The following is a 17,754-nucleotide window of genomic DNA, read 5'->3' on the forward strand; positions in this document are numbered from 1 at the left end:
TAATACTTAGTGATATAATCACGCAGCTTGTTCTATTTTTAAATGATCTATTGTTAGTATTCCACCTTGTATTATTATTATTATTATTATTATTATTCAGGCCTCCATGGAGTCAAAAGACTCATTGTGGAAAGTCCTTCCTAAGAACATAAAGTCTGTCAAGACTCATCGAGGGGAGGTCCCCCCCCCCTAAGAAACACAAAGTCTATCATACCACTCTTTAAACTCATTGACCGTTCTTGCTCCCACCACTCCATCAGGCAATGCATTCCACGGTTCAACCACCCTCCACACAAAGAAACCACTCCTTACCCTCTTGCTCACAGTTTCCTTTCATAACTTCCAGGGATGGCCTCTTGTCATCACTCCTTCCTGCTGTTCAACCAAGCGAAAGAACTCCCCAGTGTCAACCCTGTAACCACCTCCCAACAGTTTAAAAGTCTCAATCATATCTCCTCTCCTTCTATCGACCAAACTCTGCAGTCCACATTCCCTCAGCCGATCCTCATAAATATGCTTGTATTTTTTAAAACTGTTCTTGTGGTGCCACTGAAGATGGTCTGCAATTTTCAGACCGAAATATTTGGCTAATTAAATATCTTTCTTGTGTTTACGTGCTTATATTATTCATAAATAGGGCAGCACTTTGGGTTACACATACAGAAAAAATGGTATAGATCTGGAGGAAATGAGCAGCAATTAATAGAAACAAATTCTAAAAAACACAATCTTCGCAGAAACTTGGCAAAATGGCCAGGAATTGAAAATGAATTGAAAACTTGGATGAAGGATCAAAGAAGACCAGGTTTCTGTGTATATCTACAAAAATTATTATTCGATGAGCAAAATTATTGGCAACAGAAAGACATATCATCGATATTACAGAGTCACCATCGTGGTGCTTTAGATTTATGAAGGAAAATGATTTATGCATGTATGAAAAAATGAAAATATCACAAAAAATGCCAGATGAACTCAAAAATAAAATTATTGAGTTTCACAGATTCATCATAAATGCTAGACAACAAGACAATTTTGAACTTTCACAGATCACTAATATGGATAAAATGCCCCTGACTTTTGATGTGCCCTCGAACATGACTCTTGATTCCAGAGGTAAAAAAAATATTTTTGTTAAAACTTTTGGTCACAAATCAATTCACTATACTATACTGTTGTTTTATCATGCTGTGTGGATGGAACAAAGTTGCCACCTTTCTTTTTAATTAAAAAAAAAATGCCCAAAGAAACACTTCCCAAAGGAGTTTATCATATTCATTCAAAAAGGTGGATGGATGAGGAAGGGATGAAGTTATGAATAAAGGTGTGGTGTGGATGTCCTAGCAGTTTATGTCAGAAACCTGCTTTATTAGTATGGGATCAGTTTAGATAACATAAAACTGAAGCTGTTAGGAATGAACATCTCAAAATAAACACAAAAATAGCTGTAAACCCAGGAGTGCAGAGACTCATCTCTGCACTTCAACCTTTAGATGTATAAATAAACAAACCATTTAAAGGATTTGAGGGAAAGATGGGTCAGTTGGATGCAATGTCCAATTTTTGAGGAAATGCCTACAAATAGAAAGAAGAAGGCTGCAATTTTTCAAGTGTGCGAATGGATAAAGAGCTCATGGAATGAAGAGAAATCCAACATTATTATAAAATCTTTTCAAAAGTGTGGCATTAGTGATTCTCTTGACAGTATGAACAATGACTTAATGATAATATTTCAACATGTTGATGACTCGGTTTCTGAGGAAGGATCAAGTTCAAAAAATTTTGAGAGTGAAGATGTATAAAGATTTGAAAAGAAGATTAATGAAATTTATAAAAATTATTTTGTTTATATTATTAGAAATATTATATGTTAGATTTTTTTATGATTTAATGATTTTTTTATTTAATAAATAGATGATACGTGTATTAAAATTTAAAATAAAAAATATTTACATGAAAATTTAGATGCATAATCGTGCATCTTATACGGTGAAGATTTTAATTTTTTTTTCCAAAAATTTGACATGAAAAATGTGCTGCATCCAATACAATGGTGCGTGTTATAAGGCAAAAAATACGTTAATTGAAATCCTTTCAGGATCTGAAATATGCTTTTGGCAAAGTGCTCGCATCTTGCCTTTCAAAAAATTGTTAAGAATGAACATCTTTTCAAAATTAATAAATACACACATAATGCTTATACGAGCATTATGTGTGTATTTATTAATACACACATAATGAGTGCTCCTTTCCTGAAGCTTACAATAAAAACTTCTCACTATCAAATCTTTAATGGAATTAAATGGCTACAGCCATCATTCATTGAATCAAAATTATCTTTTGATTCAATTTGATTTGACTCCTACTTTCTAATACCTAACGATTCTTCAACATATCACAAGATTCCAATCATTTTTTTTTCCCTACTATTTCTGAAAACCTATTAGTAGAATTTTGGAGAAGTTTTACCTTATCTGTTGCCATCTACAAAAGACAACCACCTCTATCTTTAGCTGGTGTTTATCAGATCTCTTGTGAATGTAATTTGATATACGTCAGACCGAATAGGTCATTCTGTGGAAAAAAAGAATTAATGAACATCATTGCTGCATTCAATATGTGAAACTGCAAAACTTTGGTTTTGCACAGCATATTATTGATAATAAAGACAGTATTATTATTATTCCTTGGGTCCCATGGAGCCAAAGATCATTGCGAGAGGTCCTTTTGTCATACACACAACTCAGCTTACTGTGTCTTAAATACATTCCAATTCTCTGCACACACCACACTATCAGGCAATGCATTCCAATAATTTACACACTCCATACAAAAAACCTGCTCCTCATTTCCTTATTCATGCCCTCCTTATGCAGCTTCTGGGGATGATGTCTTGTTCTCCCCCCTGATCTCTCACCAACATTATCAAAAAACTTCTTCAATGTCAATCCTATAGCAACCCATTACGAACTTTAACATCTCTATAATATCACACCTTTTCCTCCTATCCACTAGACTGCAAATTGCATTGGCTCAACCTTTCTTCATATATTCAACATTCCAGAGATCAGAAACTGTTTTAATCAGGTAGATTTAAAAAGAATCAGGTAGTTTTCATCAGCTATTGTGTGATAGCCAGACTGGAAATATATAATCATTGTGCTGCAGTGTTGTGGTTCTAAAAGTTTCACTTCAGTTGTCATTTTGATTAACATGGAGGTGCTATTAATTTTACAAAAGTGGTGGCAGTGGCAGCAAAGAAGCTTATGCGAGCAGTGTGGAAGGTCTCACTTGGAGATCCAGTTTTCCCTGGACTTTTTCATAGTGGATTGGATGTGACAATTGTTTTATATATGCATCCAAAAACATTAAAGATTTATGGAATGTTAAATCAAACTTTAAAAAGGAAAACATTATGGTATGTAAGAAGTGTGATAAAAGGCTAGAATGTTCCAAAAATGAGAACGGTGTTACCAAGAATAATCAGAAAATGGATGGAAGTGCTTGTGACAGTAATAATAGAAGTGAGGTGGAAGAGCTTAGGCAATAGTTAATGAAAATGAACGGTTCAAGTTGAATATGGAGCAGGAAATTGAATATTTAAAAAAGAGCATAACTAATATAAATGATAAGGAAGTTGAGAGAAGTAAGCATCTAAAAATAGAGTTGCTTTATATGGTGACTCAATCATTAAAGGTGTGATAAAAAATTAAATAGCCAGCATTTCAAACCCCTAATATTGACACATGAATGATAGTACTGTTACGTCTCTGCTTCCTCTTCGCTTTTGCTTTCATCCTTATGTTATATTATTCTGTATGTATTATTTATCTCTCATGCATATCAGTCATTTCATTGCCGACAAACTTATATTTTGTTTAGAACGACTGCGCCAGCCGGCAACTAAATTCTGATACTCAACTATATATCGCTGAACAACAAAGGGATCACTTGATATGCAATCGTGGCTCCCCCCCTTTTCTTTCTTACGTAAATTGCTTCACTCATACAGGTCCGAAAGTTTTATAAGTGGTTACTCTGAGATTGAGTCAATCTCAGAGACAACAGACTCATGAATTTTGACATAAAGAAGTACATTTATTACAAACACTTGCATAGGTACACTTTAAGTAATAATTTCAATACTAGAGAGTCTGATCCCCCCCCCCCCTCTTTAGGTTAAGATATCCAAAATTTCAATTCTTATGTTTAAATGAAACAATCATATATCTCTGTTATTTTATTATGTTTAGACTCAATTATTCCATACAGGGTTACTCAGTGCTCATTTTTCAAGCACGATTATATACAAGCTTTATACAAAGTATGTCAGATGCATTCCGTCTTGTATTTTAACATGGAAAATATTCCAATTTGTGCTCAAGCTCTATCCTCCCACAACTTAATTAAAATTCAGGCTAATATCTAACATTATATCATATAGCTTCTTCCTGACAAACAGTTCGAAGGGTAGGTTCCTTTCTCAGCACAAGCTTAGAGTGGCACCAGCTTATTTGACACAGACAGATCAGTCCAAGCAGTCTTTTAGGCACCATGGGTAAGTTAATGTGTGGAGCTCCTTAAATCCTTGGCTCCTATTCCTTTTACGATTACAATTCTATAATGAGTATGAAAATTTGTACATTACCATCTTGTTCTTTTCATGGAGTTTCCGTGACTTCCCTCCATGCTTTCACTTCCGTATTTTATTTTCTCACCACGTGTTTCTGTGGCATCAGTGACTTACTTCCACTATCTTCGAAGGTTGCCCTTCACTGACTTCACATTGGCATAGCTCACCAACAGCTCTTTACTGGAATTCTGACTTCATTCCTTTGGTGGCTTTACTTGACTCGGTACAACAGCAACTGGGAGATTGTTGCTGGGCACCGGCGACAAGCTTCCATAGCTATCCAGGATTTAGACGGGAATGCAGGAACAGAAAACAAGAGAGCATTTGAGTCTCACGCTGTGCCTTATATTACATCTGCGAGCACCCTCTCTCGATGACTATGTCATACTCTTAGCTGCGGCTGATTGGTCACCCCAACTCCGAACTGTTTTGACATGGTTTTAATACATATATCTCTTAAGCACATTTAATAATGACAATTTCGGTGCTGAGACACAATTTCCCTTTGCTTATTTTACACAGATATTATCAATTCTAAATACAGATTTCCTAAGTTTACTTAATATTAACAATCTCAGTCGGTTTGATACACTTTTGAGTGAACATATATACAACACTCTCTTAGCCCTGTCTCTGGAGGCATAAGCATGTCCTTATCCTTAGGTCTAATCGTCACTGTGTGTTGGGTCAGAAACAAGATGGCTTACGAATAGTAATTCAGCTCTTTTTCCGACACAACAGTACATTTGAGGCGGTCTGGTGTGAAACAGTGACCAACGCAACCAAATATACAGTTGGTTGCTGCTATAGGCCATGGGGGGGGGGGGTATAGGGGGTGATATTGAATTCATGCGTTAGCAAATTAGTGCAATGAATTCAGGGTTATTGATTATTATGGGAGATTTTAATTATGGTGATATCAGTTGGAAGGAGGAAATATCACGTGGCAAAAAAGGAAATGGAATTCATACATCTTTTAAGAGATAAATACTTGAAACAGCACATAACTGAAGGGACACATGGTGTGAGAGCGGTGGACCTGGTCATTGGTTTAGAGGATATATGCATAAATAAGGTGTCCTCGTTACCTCCAATTGATGAGAGCAATCACGTGGTATTGACTTGGGAGGTTGCAAAATTTGTGGATTTCTCTCTTAAGAAGGGATATATATGGAACAGGTTAGGCAATTATAACAAGCTTCAGAGTGAGCTTGCAGCAGTCCCATGGCAGAACATATTGCAAGGGAAAGATGTTAGCAGTGCATGGGATAAAATCAGCTGGTATCTGAGGAAGCAATATCAGATTGTGTCCCCCATGGTCAGGAAGACAAGTAAGATAGGCGTTAGATGGATGAATAGTATCAAGCTTCATCTGCAAAAAAAGAAAATGTTATGGAGAATGTACAAGGAGAAAGACGATCAGTACACCCATGAGCAGTACAAGGCTCAAGCTATGAAGGTTACCAGCATAGTAAGAAATGCTAAATCAGATTATGAGAAGACTTTAGTCAAGGATATCAAGGGTAATCCCAAAGAGATCTTCTGCTATGTGGCAAGTAAAAGGAAGAATGACTTCAGAAGGATAACCTTAGTGGGTGCTGATGGTATTGAGGTGACCAATTCAGATGTAATAGTAGAGTTACTGAGTGATCACTTTTCAAAAGTCTTTCACCCAAGTGAGAATATCTCTGTACCTGTAGCAATAACTGATGTAAGAACTGAAGTTAAGAAATCAGAAGTACTTAGTATATTGCAAAACTTAAATGTAAACACTGCTGTAGGTTTAGATGGAATATCAGGTCGGATGTTGCGTGAATGTGCAAAGGAATGTGAAATTGCCATTGCCTCTTACTTGGTTATTTAACTTAAGTTTGAACTCTGGTATGGTCCCTAGGGAGTGGAAGGAAGGTAAAGTAGTTCCTTTGCATAAAGGTGGCTCTAAAACTGCACACCAATTAGTTAATTACACACCAATCACCATCTCAGGGGTGGTGGTAAAAGTATTGGAAAAGTTGGTTGAAGACAAAATTCAAGAATGGGTGGATCGGGATATGATACTCTGTAGGGGCCAACATGGTTTTGTTAAAGGTCGATCCTGCCTTAGGAATTTATTAGCTTTTTATTATAGAATGACATCTGAGTTGGACAAAGGAAATGGCTACACAGTGGTACTTCTGGATTTTGCTAATGCTTTTGACAGGATACCCCATGGAATACTGTTGTGCAAATTGGAAATGATAGATGGATACTAAACTGGTGATATGAATAAGAGAATTACTCAGGGAGAGATACCAGAAAGTGGTGTATGGAGTAGCAGTCCAGGATGAGGCAGGTGACCAGTGGTATGCCTCAGGGCTCTGTGCTTGGGCCATTGTTGTTTAATTTGTATATAAATGATATAGGAAATGTCTTAAAGGGTGATATTCAGTTGTTTGCTGAGATGCAAAGTTGGGTAGTGCAATAAAAAATCAAGCTGATGTTGAAAGTTTGCAGGATGATTTAAATAAGCTGGTAAAATGGGCAAAAGGTAATGGATGTCAGTTCAATGTGGAAAAGTGTAAAGTTATGCATTTTGGGATTAAAAGATTACCAACTGTGTATTACATTGATGGAATGGTACTCCAAGAGATTGATGAGGCTAGGGACTTAGGGGTGTTGGTAGATAGGGCGATAAAGTTCAATGAACATATTGCTAAGGTGTCCAAGATTGCACATAGGATTACTTGTTGAGTGGTTATTGAGGAACACACTAACATCCAGAGAAAAAGAGGTTATTATTCCCCTTTATAAAGCATTGATACTTCCGCATTTGGATTACTGTGCTCAGGTCTGGTCACCTGGATTCCTTGGAGATGAGGAGTTGTGGAGAGGGTTCAGAGGACAGTGACTAAGTTGGTGAGTGATGTAAAAAATGCTCCCTACATCGATAGATTGAGAGCTTGTGGATTGCATAGGTTGGTTGATAGGCATGAAGAGGGGATATGATAGAAACATTTAAATTACTAAAAGGTTTTTATAAGATTGATGATGCAGGGGAAATGTTTCATCTGTGTGATAGTGATGGAAGAACAAATAGTGATGGAAGAAAAATGAAGAGCCAAAGGCTTCAATTCGGCGACATAACTTGTTTAAGTTAATGGATGTTACATCCCATATTGTTTCTTAACCGAATATAGAAACTATATAAAGTTCGGCGATTCCAAGCGTAAGCAAATACCTGGATACCGCAGCAACTGACCCTTTAGGTAGTGCAAACTGAGGCAACTCATATGAAAGGTGGAGCAAGCTTCGATCACTATTCTTGATATTTACCCATAGTGTGAACTTAGCTCCTAGGAGCTGTAGAACAGTAATACAGCTCCTAGGAACTAAGTTCACATTATGGGTAAATATCAAAAATAGTGATTGGCGCTTGCTCCACCTTTGATATGAGTTGCCTCAGCTTGCACTATTTAAAGGGTCAGTTTCTGCGGGATCCAGGTATTTGCTTACGCTTGGAATCGCCGAACTTTATATAGTTTCTATATTCGGCATGAAACTCTTTGAGTTTCTTAAACGTGTGGACAGACTTATGTGTTCGTCGAACATGTTGTTTATTATTTTAATGGTATAATAGAACACAGAAACTAAGTAAATAATTAATTTATTTACTTGATGCTGATATTTCACTGGTGTTATAACCAGCATCTTCAGAGCACAAAAACACTGTTTGTCACAATACGCGAGACTAAAACAACATGGTGTACTTAAACAAAATTGTAGCAGCAACACAAAGACTAGAGTCCTGATTTTGGCACCCTCTATCTGGAAAAAAAAAAAAAAAAAAAAAAAAAAAGCTATCATATATTACTAGAGTCCTAGAAAAGTGCTAGTTTTTTCTTAATATGACTGTCTCCCAGATCTTTGGCAAGTTAATACAGCCATATTTGTTGAGACTTTCTCATATCTTTCAGATAGAGGGTGCCAAAATCAGGACTCTAGTCTTTGTGTTGCTGCTACAATTTTGTTTAAGTACACCATGTTGTTTTAGTCTCGCGTATTGTGACAAACAGTGTTTTTGTGCTCTGAAGATGCTGGTTATAACACCAGCGAAATATCAGCATCAAGTTAATAAATTAATTATTTACTTAGTTTCTGTGTTCTAATATCTTTGAGTTTCTTATTTGGCTAAGAAACAATATGGGATGTAATATCCCTTAACTTAAACAAAATTGTTTTGATAGTTTGTGTCTCCTGCGATGAGTCTATTGACTCCATGGAGATACCTGCAATAATAATAATATTGTCTTAGTCACTTGTCTCTGGACCCTCTCCAATGTGTCCATATCACGCTGAAAACCAGGTGACCAGATCTGAGCACAATAGTCCAAGTGTGGTCTGACCAGTGCCTTATACAGTGGCACAACCACTTCCTTATCCTTGCAAGTTAGAGTACTTCTTATCATAGCACACTATGATGTGCAACCTTTGCAACACTATCAATATGCTCTCTAAACTTCACTCTGCTGTCAACCATCACTCCCGAATCTCTAATCTCATCCACTTCCTGAGCTACGGCACCATCAATATAGTACACAGTTTTATATTTCTGAAGTCCAAAATGCAACTCCTTACACTGATTGATATTAAATCTACAACCCAAGTCTTTTGTCAAAGTAAAGTCTATTCAAATCTTCTTCCTGAAGAGATTCAGCATCTCCAATGTTACTTACAAATTCTTCCCAACTTTGCATCATCAGCAAATAACTGAAGATCCCTAATCAGTCCATATGATATATCATTTTCAAACAAGTTAAACAGCAGAGACCCAAGAACAGAACCCTGGGGCATGTCACTGGTTACCCTTCTTTCTTGATACACTGCTCCATCATACACAAGCTGCTGGTATTATTCAAAGAACCAATCCCTGATCCATCTAACCAATATACTGTCTTTTCCCATCGTCTGCACCTGGTACACAAACTTATCATGTGGTAATCTGTCAAACATTTTTGCAAAGTCTAGGAATATCACTGTATACGATTCTCCCTTATTCAACACACTTGTCACCTTATCATAAAATGTAAGTAAAATACTGAAACAGGACTTGCCCATTACAAATCCATGCTGACCATAATAATGAATGTCATGTTCATCAACCCAATTCTGTGTTCTATTCCTCACCAATCTCTCCACCACAACTGCAGTTATACAGACTGTCCTATAGTTGGAGACTTCTGTCTTAGAACCATGCTTGTGGAGTGGTACTATTTTACCTTTTTTCCACTCCTTAGGAACCTTTAGGATTTAATGTTTCCACTCCTGAGGAGTGGAGTTATTAAATCCTCTACCATTGCAAGACTTTCAGTAAATAACCAGGTCAAGGGCATAACCAACTGTTTTGTGCAATCCTTAAGCATATGTGGTGATATGTCATTCATTCCCACAGCCTTATTCACATCTAACCCAACCAACACCTGATACATCTCTGTTTCTTTCACTTTCAATTCTCCTAATACTTGCCTATCTTGTATATATTGCACCAGATCATTTCCTCCAGTATGATATGCACTGATAAAGTGCTCATTCAATCATTCCACTGTATTCTTTGCAACTCTTAGTCTGCTGCCATGACTATTCACCAATGTTAGTCTGCCATAATTATTCTTCCTCTTGCTTGCCATATAGCGGAAAAATTCTCTTGAGTTAACCTTGGCCTGACCAGCCAATCTCTTCTCATACTTCTTTTCTTTCTTTACCATGCTTGTCACCTTTCTACCTTGCACCTTATACTCTTCATGGATCTGATCACCTACTGTCTTGTACCTCCTCCATAACATTTTCTTTTCCAGCACAGCTTGTTTGATTTTGCTGTTCATCCTCTATTTACTCGCTTAACCTGCAGTGTGCAGTTATACATTGCTTTTGTCAGATACTGCCTTATGAGTTTCCATGGATTGTCATCATACTGTCATTTAAATTTTTAAACCTTATTATAAAACAGTACTGCGTGTTACTGCCACTATAAAACAGGAGAATAATCGCCCAAATCTTCATTACCTTCCCTGTGTGAATGAGCAGGCTGTGGCTCCTCTGGTGTAACCTTTTTTTTTTTTTTTTTTGATGAAAATGTCCAATGTGTTTTGTTTATTCCTCTTCTTCTTTTCATCATAAATTTGTTCACAGCAAGTAAACGCATCGTGTACTTTCATTTCTGTTATTAATTAGCGTTCAACATTGGGGTCCATGTCTTCAGCCATTTTGAGAACATCGCTAACTGCAAAGAACATTTCTGCAAGACCCTTCACTGTAAATTTTTTAACTACCTCTTCATGTTTCTCTTTTCCCTCTTAATTTTCTCATTTTTCCATTTCTGCAACAGTTGTTTCTCCAGTTCGACCAATTCTTCATTGGTCAACTCTTCAGAGGAATTTTCTATGAGTTGAATTATGTCATCATTCACTTCGAGATTCAGCTTGTTTGCTGGGCCCACTATTACAAACTTCCAAAATCATGTACAAACCTTTTTGATGTATTTTTCCATATGCCACTCATGCATTGAGAGGTAACTTCGTCCCAAGCCACAGCAATATTTTTAATAGCATGATAAATATTGAATGTTTTCCAGAATTGCATGAGAGTCTGGTCATTTCCTTCAATTGTAGAAATGGCTTGTGAAAAAGCTCTCTGTAGATAATAAGCCTAAAACACTGCGAAAACTCCCTGATCCATCGGTTGGATCAATGAAGTAGTGTTTGGAGGGAGAAATATGACCTTGAACTTGGTGAAGATCACTTTATAAGAAGTATAAAACGGATGATCTGGAGCAGTATCTAGAATTAATTAAATTTTAAATTCTACATTTTCTTTCACACAATAGCTTTTTATTTCACTCGCATAACAGTTGATTAAGGCATCCTCAAACAATTTTTGAGTCATCCACGACTTCTCATTGCTCCGATAATGAACTGGGAGTATGCTTCCTAATGTTTTTGAAGATTCGTGGATTCTCACTGTGCTATATCACAAATGGTTTCAGTTTATATCCAGCCACGTTACTTGTAACAGAATCGTAATACAGGCATTAAGAACTTTGAAACTAGGTATAGATTTTAGCTTTTTGTGGCAAATAATTTTTCTCCATAATAATTTTTTCCAATTTTTCCACAAACTCCTTGGCAGCCTTCTCAGCACTTGCAGATTCCCATACATTTTCACATTATGCAGTGTAAAAAAACTGCTAGGATCTCATGAACCAACCGGAAGAAGCGTTGAATTTGTAGTCGTAATCGGGTCCTACTTATTTCTTCTAATCATAATCAGGCACTAAGTCTCTTCAACATGTTGAAGAGACTTAGTGCCTTAGCGGTTATGGTCATAGTGATAAGGGGTATGCGCTTTTGGTTCAAGTCCTCTATCCATGATGCAAGTAGCTTTTCCATATCACCGATAGGACCTTGTCATCGATTTAATGGAAGCAGATCCTTTCACATCCTCTACGATTTTATCCTTATTTTTCAAAATGGTCGTCACTGTAGAATGAGACTATCCAAAGTCATGTGTGATCACATTGACGGGCTCACCAGCTTCATGTTGCTTTATAATTGCAACTTCGTTTCAAGATCAATTGCTTGCTTCTTTTTCTGTGATTCTTCACTAGGTTTTTTGATTGGGCATGTAGGGGCCATGATGCGCAAAACAGTGTGAAATAGTTAATGATTAATACACAAATGACCCATTTTTCAAACACAAAATCAACAGAGGAACTGTTGAAAACACATGCCGAATACCGAGGGAGGTAGCCGCTGAAAGCGCTGTTGAAGTATCTTCAGGACTGGGGTAAGGTAGTACAACACCAGGGCAACTCCTTGCAAAGGTGGAGCAAGCTAACATCACTCCTATCTCAATATCTCCCATAATGCAAAACACATCTTCTTGCGGATATGTCTAATGTTATGCATTAAGGGAAGGGCCACTACCCAGACTAGTTTCGACCTTTATTGAGATCTCTTCAGTGGGAGCCAGACACAAATGGAGATACCAGCCAGAAGCATTAGCAACCTTACCCCAGTCCTGAAGATACTTTCAGGCACAAACTTTGTTTGCTCACACTTGGATAAAGGATTAAACTAAATTTATTAATACATGAATTCTTTGCATTACAGGTGCTAAAATCAGCAGGCCCATGGCACATGCTATTTTTTGTGGTAATAATCTTTTTGGGATCTTTCTATTTGGTAAACCTCATTCTTGCCATTGTTGCCATGTCTTATGATGAATTACAAAAGAAGGCTGAAGAAGAAGAAGAGGCAATAGCAGCAGAAGAAGCTGCTATAGCAGCAGCAGCAGCAGCTGCAGAGGAGGATGAAGCAAGGCCAGTAAGTACACAAGTTTGAAATATGTTATTATTTAGTAAGGTTATAATTTTTAATGAGTTAAAATCACTATGATCATTTTTATCATATTTTATTATTATTATTATTGCACAGTCAACTCCAAGGTGTCTGATGACTCATTGTGGAAGACCCAAACTGTTCACACAATTTCTTTTGTACCTCTCCTCGAACCCATCGACAATTAAAGCATTCACAATGGACTCTGCAACCCATACCACTCATTCACCACTCTCCAAGCAAAAAATCAAGTCCTTGCACCCTTACTTACCACAGTCTTACTCATTTTCCATGGATGACCTCTTGTTCTGCCCCCTTCTAGCCGAGAGCTTGAAATATTTTCTCTGCATCAGTCCTATAAAATCTTTCAAGTAACTTGAATGTTTCTGTCACCCCCCCCTTTTTTTTTGCCAGTCAATCAACAGTCAAACAAGTGCAACCCACAAACCATCAATCTGTCCTCATATGGAGCATTTTACAAGCCACTTGCCATCTTGATCACTCACTTCTGGATCCTCTTTACCATTTCCTCATCCTCAAGATAATCAGTTGCCCAGACTTGAGCACAATAATCCAGACCCAAGCACAGTATCAAGGTCTTGTAAGGACCCTGATATATCTTGATAACTTCCTTATCTCTGCATGTTAGCATGTTCTTCAATAACCAAGTAATCCTATGTGCTACACCAGTGGTTAAATTCAGCCCCAGACCTTTTTTATGCATCGTGCCCAGACCCGGAACATTTTTCTGTTTTGTGACTTTTCTCCCTTTACAGTAATTATGCCTACATTATTGTGTTATTATTTAACAACTGTTTACAGTTTTGAATGTGTATATAAAGTCAATATCAACAGTCGCCTGAGTACGAACGCATGATGAAAGGAATGGGGAGGTTTGGAGCTAACTGTAATGCATTATCTTGCAGCGATTGACAAGCAAACATTGTTTGCTTGTCAATCGCTGAAAATCAGAAAGAAAATCATATAATATTTTTGTGTTTATGTAGGCCTACTACCTTATTTACTCAAATACAATTCACACTTTTTTTCCCAAAATTAAGGCTAAAAAATTGGGGTGGGAGATATATGCGGGGATTTTCGGAAACTAAAGTTTTCAGGAAGAAACTGAAAATGGGTATGACTTACCAAGAATCTCCCATTCGCTATTGCTTTTTCCAGCCTATAGAGTGGTTTTCTTGTGTGCATCCTACCCAAATAGTGTCATCTTCTTTCCCATTATTTCAAGCAAAAGTTACCAGTATTCAGAGCTATCACCAGATTTGATCACACCCTGAGGCAAACAATTAAATATCACAGCTGATGGATTACATGACAAAAATATAAGAAAATCTCCAATTGCTGTTTTGTTTTTATTACAAGAGAAACATTAACGCAAAACAATTACATAAGTATATTAATTAAATGTTTCCTCTACAGGGATATTGCACAATAAAACTTTATAAGTTCTTCTAAATGTAAATTATAAGCTATGTCCACCTCTATCGATATTGTTGCTAAACCAGCCAATCTTTCTTGGGTCATTGCTGTTTGGAAATAATTTTTAATCAGTTTATTCAGTACTGCCAGTAATTTACAAGACTTGGGATATGCAATAACAATTCTTTATGAATGACTAATGAGAAGTGAAAGCAGGCCATTAAACAGACAGCAGTGGCAGGTTGTTAATACGTGCATATGATTGGTGCAGTATTAACAAAAGATCGCACGATCGAAAGATAAAAACAAGCCCACAATTGTGTTGAAATGCTAACACTCTTCAACCGAAGAGCGTTAGCATTTCAACTCAAGGCCCCTTGTCCTTTCACTCATTCTACGTTAATACATTTCAAATGTATTAACGGCTTAATATTAACATATAAATGAGTTATTATCTTATTAACACTCCTCAGTGTTAATACAATAATAACATAGAATGGAAACAGTAGGAGAGAGAGGTATGGGAATGCTAGAATGGAGAATAGAAACAGTAGGAGAGAGGGAATGAGAGATAGGTATGGGAGTACTAGAAAAGGAGAGAATGGAAACAGTAGGGGAGAGAGGTATGGGAGTGCTAGAAGAGGAGAGAATGGAAACAGTAGGAGAGATGGAATGAGAGAGGCATGAGAGTGCTAGAAGAGGAGAGAATGGAAAGAGTAGGAGAGACAGAATAAGAGAAAGGTATGGGAGTGCTAGAAGAGGAGCGAATGGAAACAGTAGGAGAGACGAAATGAGAGAGAGGTCTGGGAATGAAAGAAGAGGAGAAAATGGAAACAATAGGAGAGAGGGAATGGTAAGAGGTATAATGTATGGTGTCTCAATGACTTGTGGTGTTCAAGATAGGATGCGTGAGGAGTGTTTGCCAGGAGGAACGATAGAAAGTGTGGCTTTGGCAGTTAAGAGAGCTGAAAGGGTGGATGATATGATTGTGATGGTGGGAACAAATGACTTGAGTGGTGGTGTAAATAGGGCAGCGAGAGATATGAGATTCTTGCTTGAGGTGGTACGAAAGAAGACACAGAGAGGAAAGATAGTGTGTGTGTGATGCCTAGGTATGATAAATGACAAGCTGAGCAGAAGAGCAGTAATATTGAATGATGGAATAGCTAGAATGTGTGACAAGAGAGGACTGGTATATATGGATGCTGGGAGTGCGTTTGATGAAAGAGAGCAATCGTATGCGAGAAAACGCTTACATTTGAATCAGGAAGGACATAGGCATCTGGAGAGATTGCTGTTCTGAACAAATCAGCGTGTCCCAGGGAGGATGGTAGCATGGGTAGCCTCTTGTGGGAATGGGTATCTGAGAGAATCATGATGACATCAGCGAACACTGAGCCCTGTGGAGTCTAGGGGAGATAATGCTGGGTATAGAAACAACGGCATTTATATGCTTTATATTAATGCCAGGAGTATCCAGAATAAGGGAGAGGAATTGGTGGTGCAGATAGCATCCGCCTGGCTAAAAATTATTGGGATCACTGAGACATGGTTGACAGAAGAGGATATAATAACAGGAATAGATGTCGCTGTGTACAGCATTTTTCAGCAGGATAGGAAGGGAAAGCGTGGTGGTGGAGTACTGCTTATGATAAGTGACGACTTATGTCCTCTAAGAGTGGAGACTTTGGACGGCAGTGGAACTAATAATTTTGAAAGCATATGGTGTGAGGAAGAGGTGGGCAAGACAGGATATTTAGTGGGGTGTTGCTACAGACCCAGGAGTACAGAGGGTGGGGACCAGAAAATGATTAGACAGTTGAGTTTGGCAAGTGCAAGAAGAATGATTGTTATGGGAGATTTTAACTTCAGTAGTATAAATTGGGGAGTGGAAGATGCATGTAGCAATGAGGGAATGGAATTTTTAGAATTACTTGAGGGACAGATATCTTAGGCAACATGTAATAGAGGGAACACAAGTTTTGGATTTGGTTATAGCATCAGAAGAGTTGATAATAACTGAGATGACATCTCTCCCACCAGTTGGAGAGAGTGACCATATGGTTTTGACTTGGAAAATGAATAGACATGCAGGAGTATCAAAGAGACAGGAACGTATGTGGAATTATAAGGCAGGTGATTATAATAGTTTAAGACGTCAACTTGGGGAAGTTTCATGGAAGGAGGAATTGGAAGGCAGGATATCATTAGTGCATTGGAAATTATGAAAGAATATTTGTTAACAGCAATGGTAAGTTGTATACCATGAGTGAACAAGAGGACACAATTTGGAGTAAAGTAGATGACAAACAATATTAAACAGGAATTGCATGCAAAAAAGAGGCTATGGAAGAGATATAAGAAGACAGGTGAAGAGAAGATGCATGAAGAGTATAAGGTACAGACCAGAGGAGTCACTAGTATGGTAAGGAAGACGAAACTGGAATATGAGAGGAGATTGGCCCTAAGATCCAAAGAAAAATCCAGGGAATTTATTAGATATGTGGACAGTAGGAGGAGAAATGACTGTGGAAGAATCATATTGTGGGATAAAAATGATAATAGAGTGACTGATGCAGAGGACATAGTGGAATTGTTCAATGAACACTTTACTGGTGTATTTCATCCTGGTGGAGTCAGTTTTAATGCTAGAGGGATTGGGCAGGTTTGAGGTTTAGAGGTACAGGAGGAGAGTGTGTTTCAAATACTGAGTACTCAGGATGTCAGTAAAGCCATGTGCTTGGATGGTATTTCACCACGAGTTTGATAGAATGTGCTAGGAACTGACAGTGCCTTTGACCTGGCTTTTCAATGAAAGTCTAGCTGTGGGAAAGGTGACCATGGAATGGAAGGAAGGTAAGATAGTGCTGTTGCATAAGGGTGGTAGCAGACTGGAACTGTCTAATTATAGGTCAGTTTATGTGTCATCAGTAGTTAGTAAGATCTTTGAGAAAGTAGTGAAGGACCGTATACAGCATTGGGTAGATGATGGTAATGTTATCTTTGAGGTTCAACATGGATTTGTGAGGGGGTGCTCTTGTTTTAGTAATATGCTAGCCTTTTATAATAAAGTTACAAGAGCAGTAGATGAGGGAAAGGCATATACTGCCATTTTCTTAGACTTAGCGAAGGCATTTGACAGGGTGCCACATGATAAGCTGATATTTAAGTTGCAGCACATGGGTCTGGATGTCAGATTCGTCAACTGGATTCAGGATTGACTTTCCGATAGGTATCAGAGAGTTGTGTATGATGGGGCAGTTTCAAGGAAGCAGAGGGTTACAAGTGGGGTCCCACAAGGCTCAGTTCTGG

At 37.7% G+C, this 17,754-nt stretch overlaps 1 protein-coding gene across 1 annotated transcript in view; it reads left to right on the top strand.

The window, feature by feature from the left end:
- The window catches only part of LOC150099804 (sodium channel protein para-like), a 1,646,355-nt gene that overhangs the window by 375,868 nt on the left and 1,252,733 nt on the right, over window positions 1-17,754 (top strand). The window contains exon 10 of the mRNA XM_090403494.1: window positions 12,778-13,002. Coding sequence (XP_090259620.1) covers window positions 12,778-13,002 — 225 coding nt within the window. The remainder of the gene's footprint in view (window positions 1-12,777; window positions 13,003-17,754) is intronic.

Source organism: Typopeltis vanoorti, chromosome 14, assembly GCF_054136105.1.
Source record: "Typopeltis vanoorti isolate ZY-2024b chromosome 14, IOZ_Tvanoo_1.0, whole genome shotgun sequence".
Taxonomy (NCBI): domain Eukaryota; kingdom Metazoa; phylum Arthropoda; class Arachnida; order Uropygi; family Thelyphonidae; genus Typopeltis; species Typopeltis vanoorti.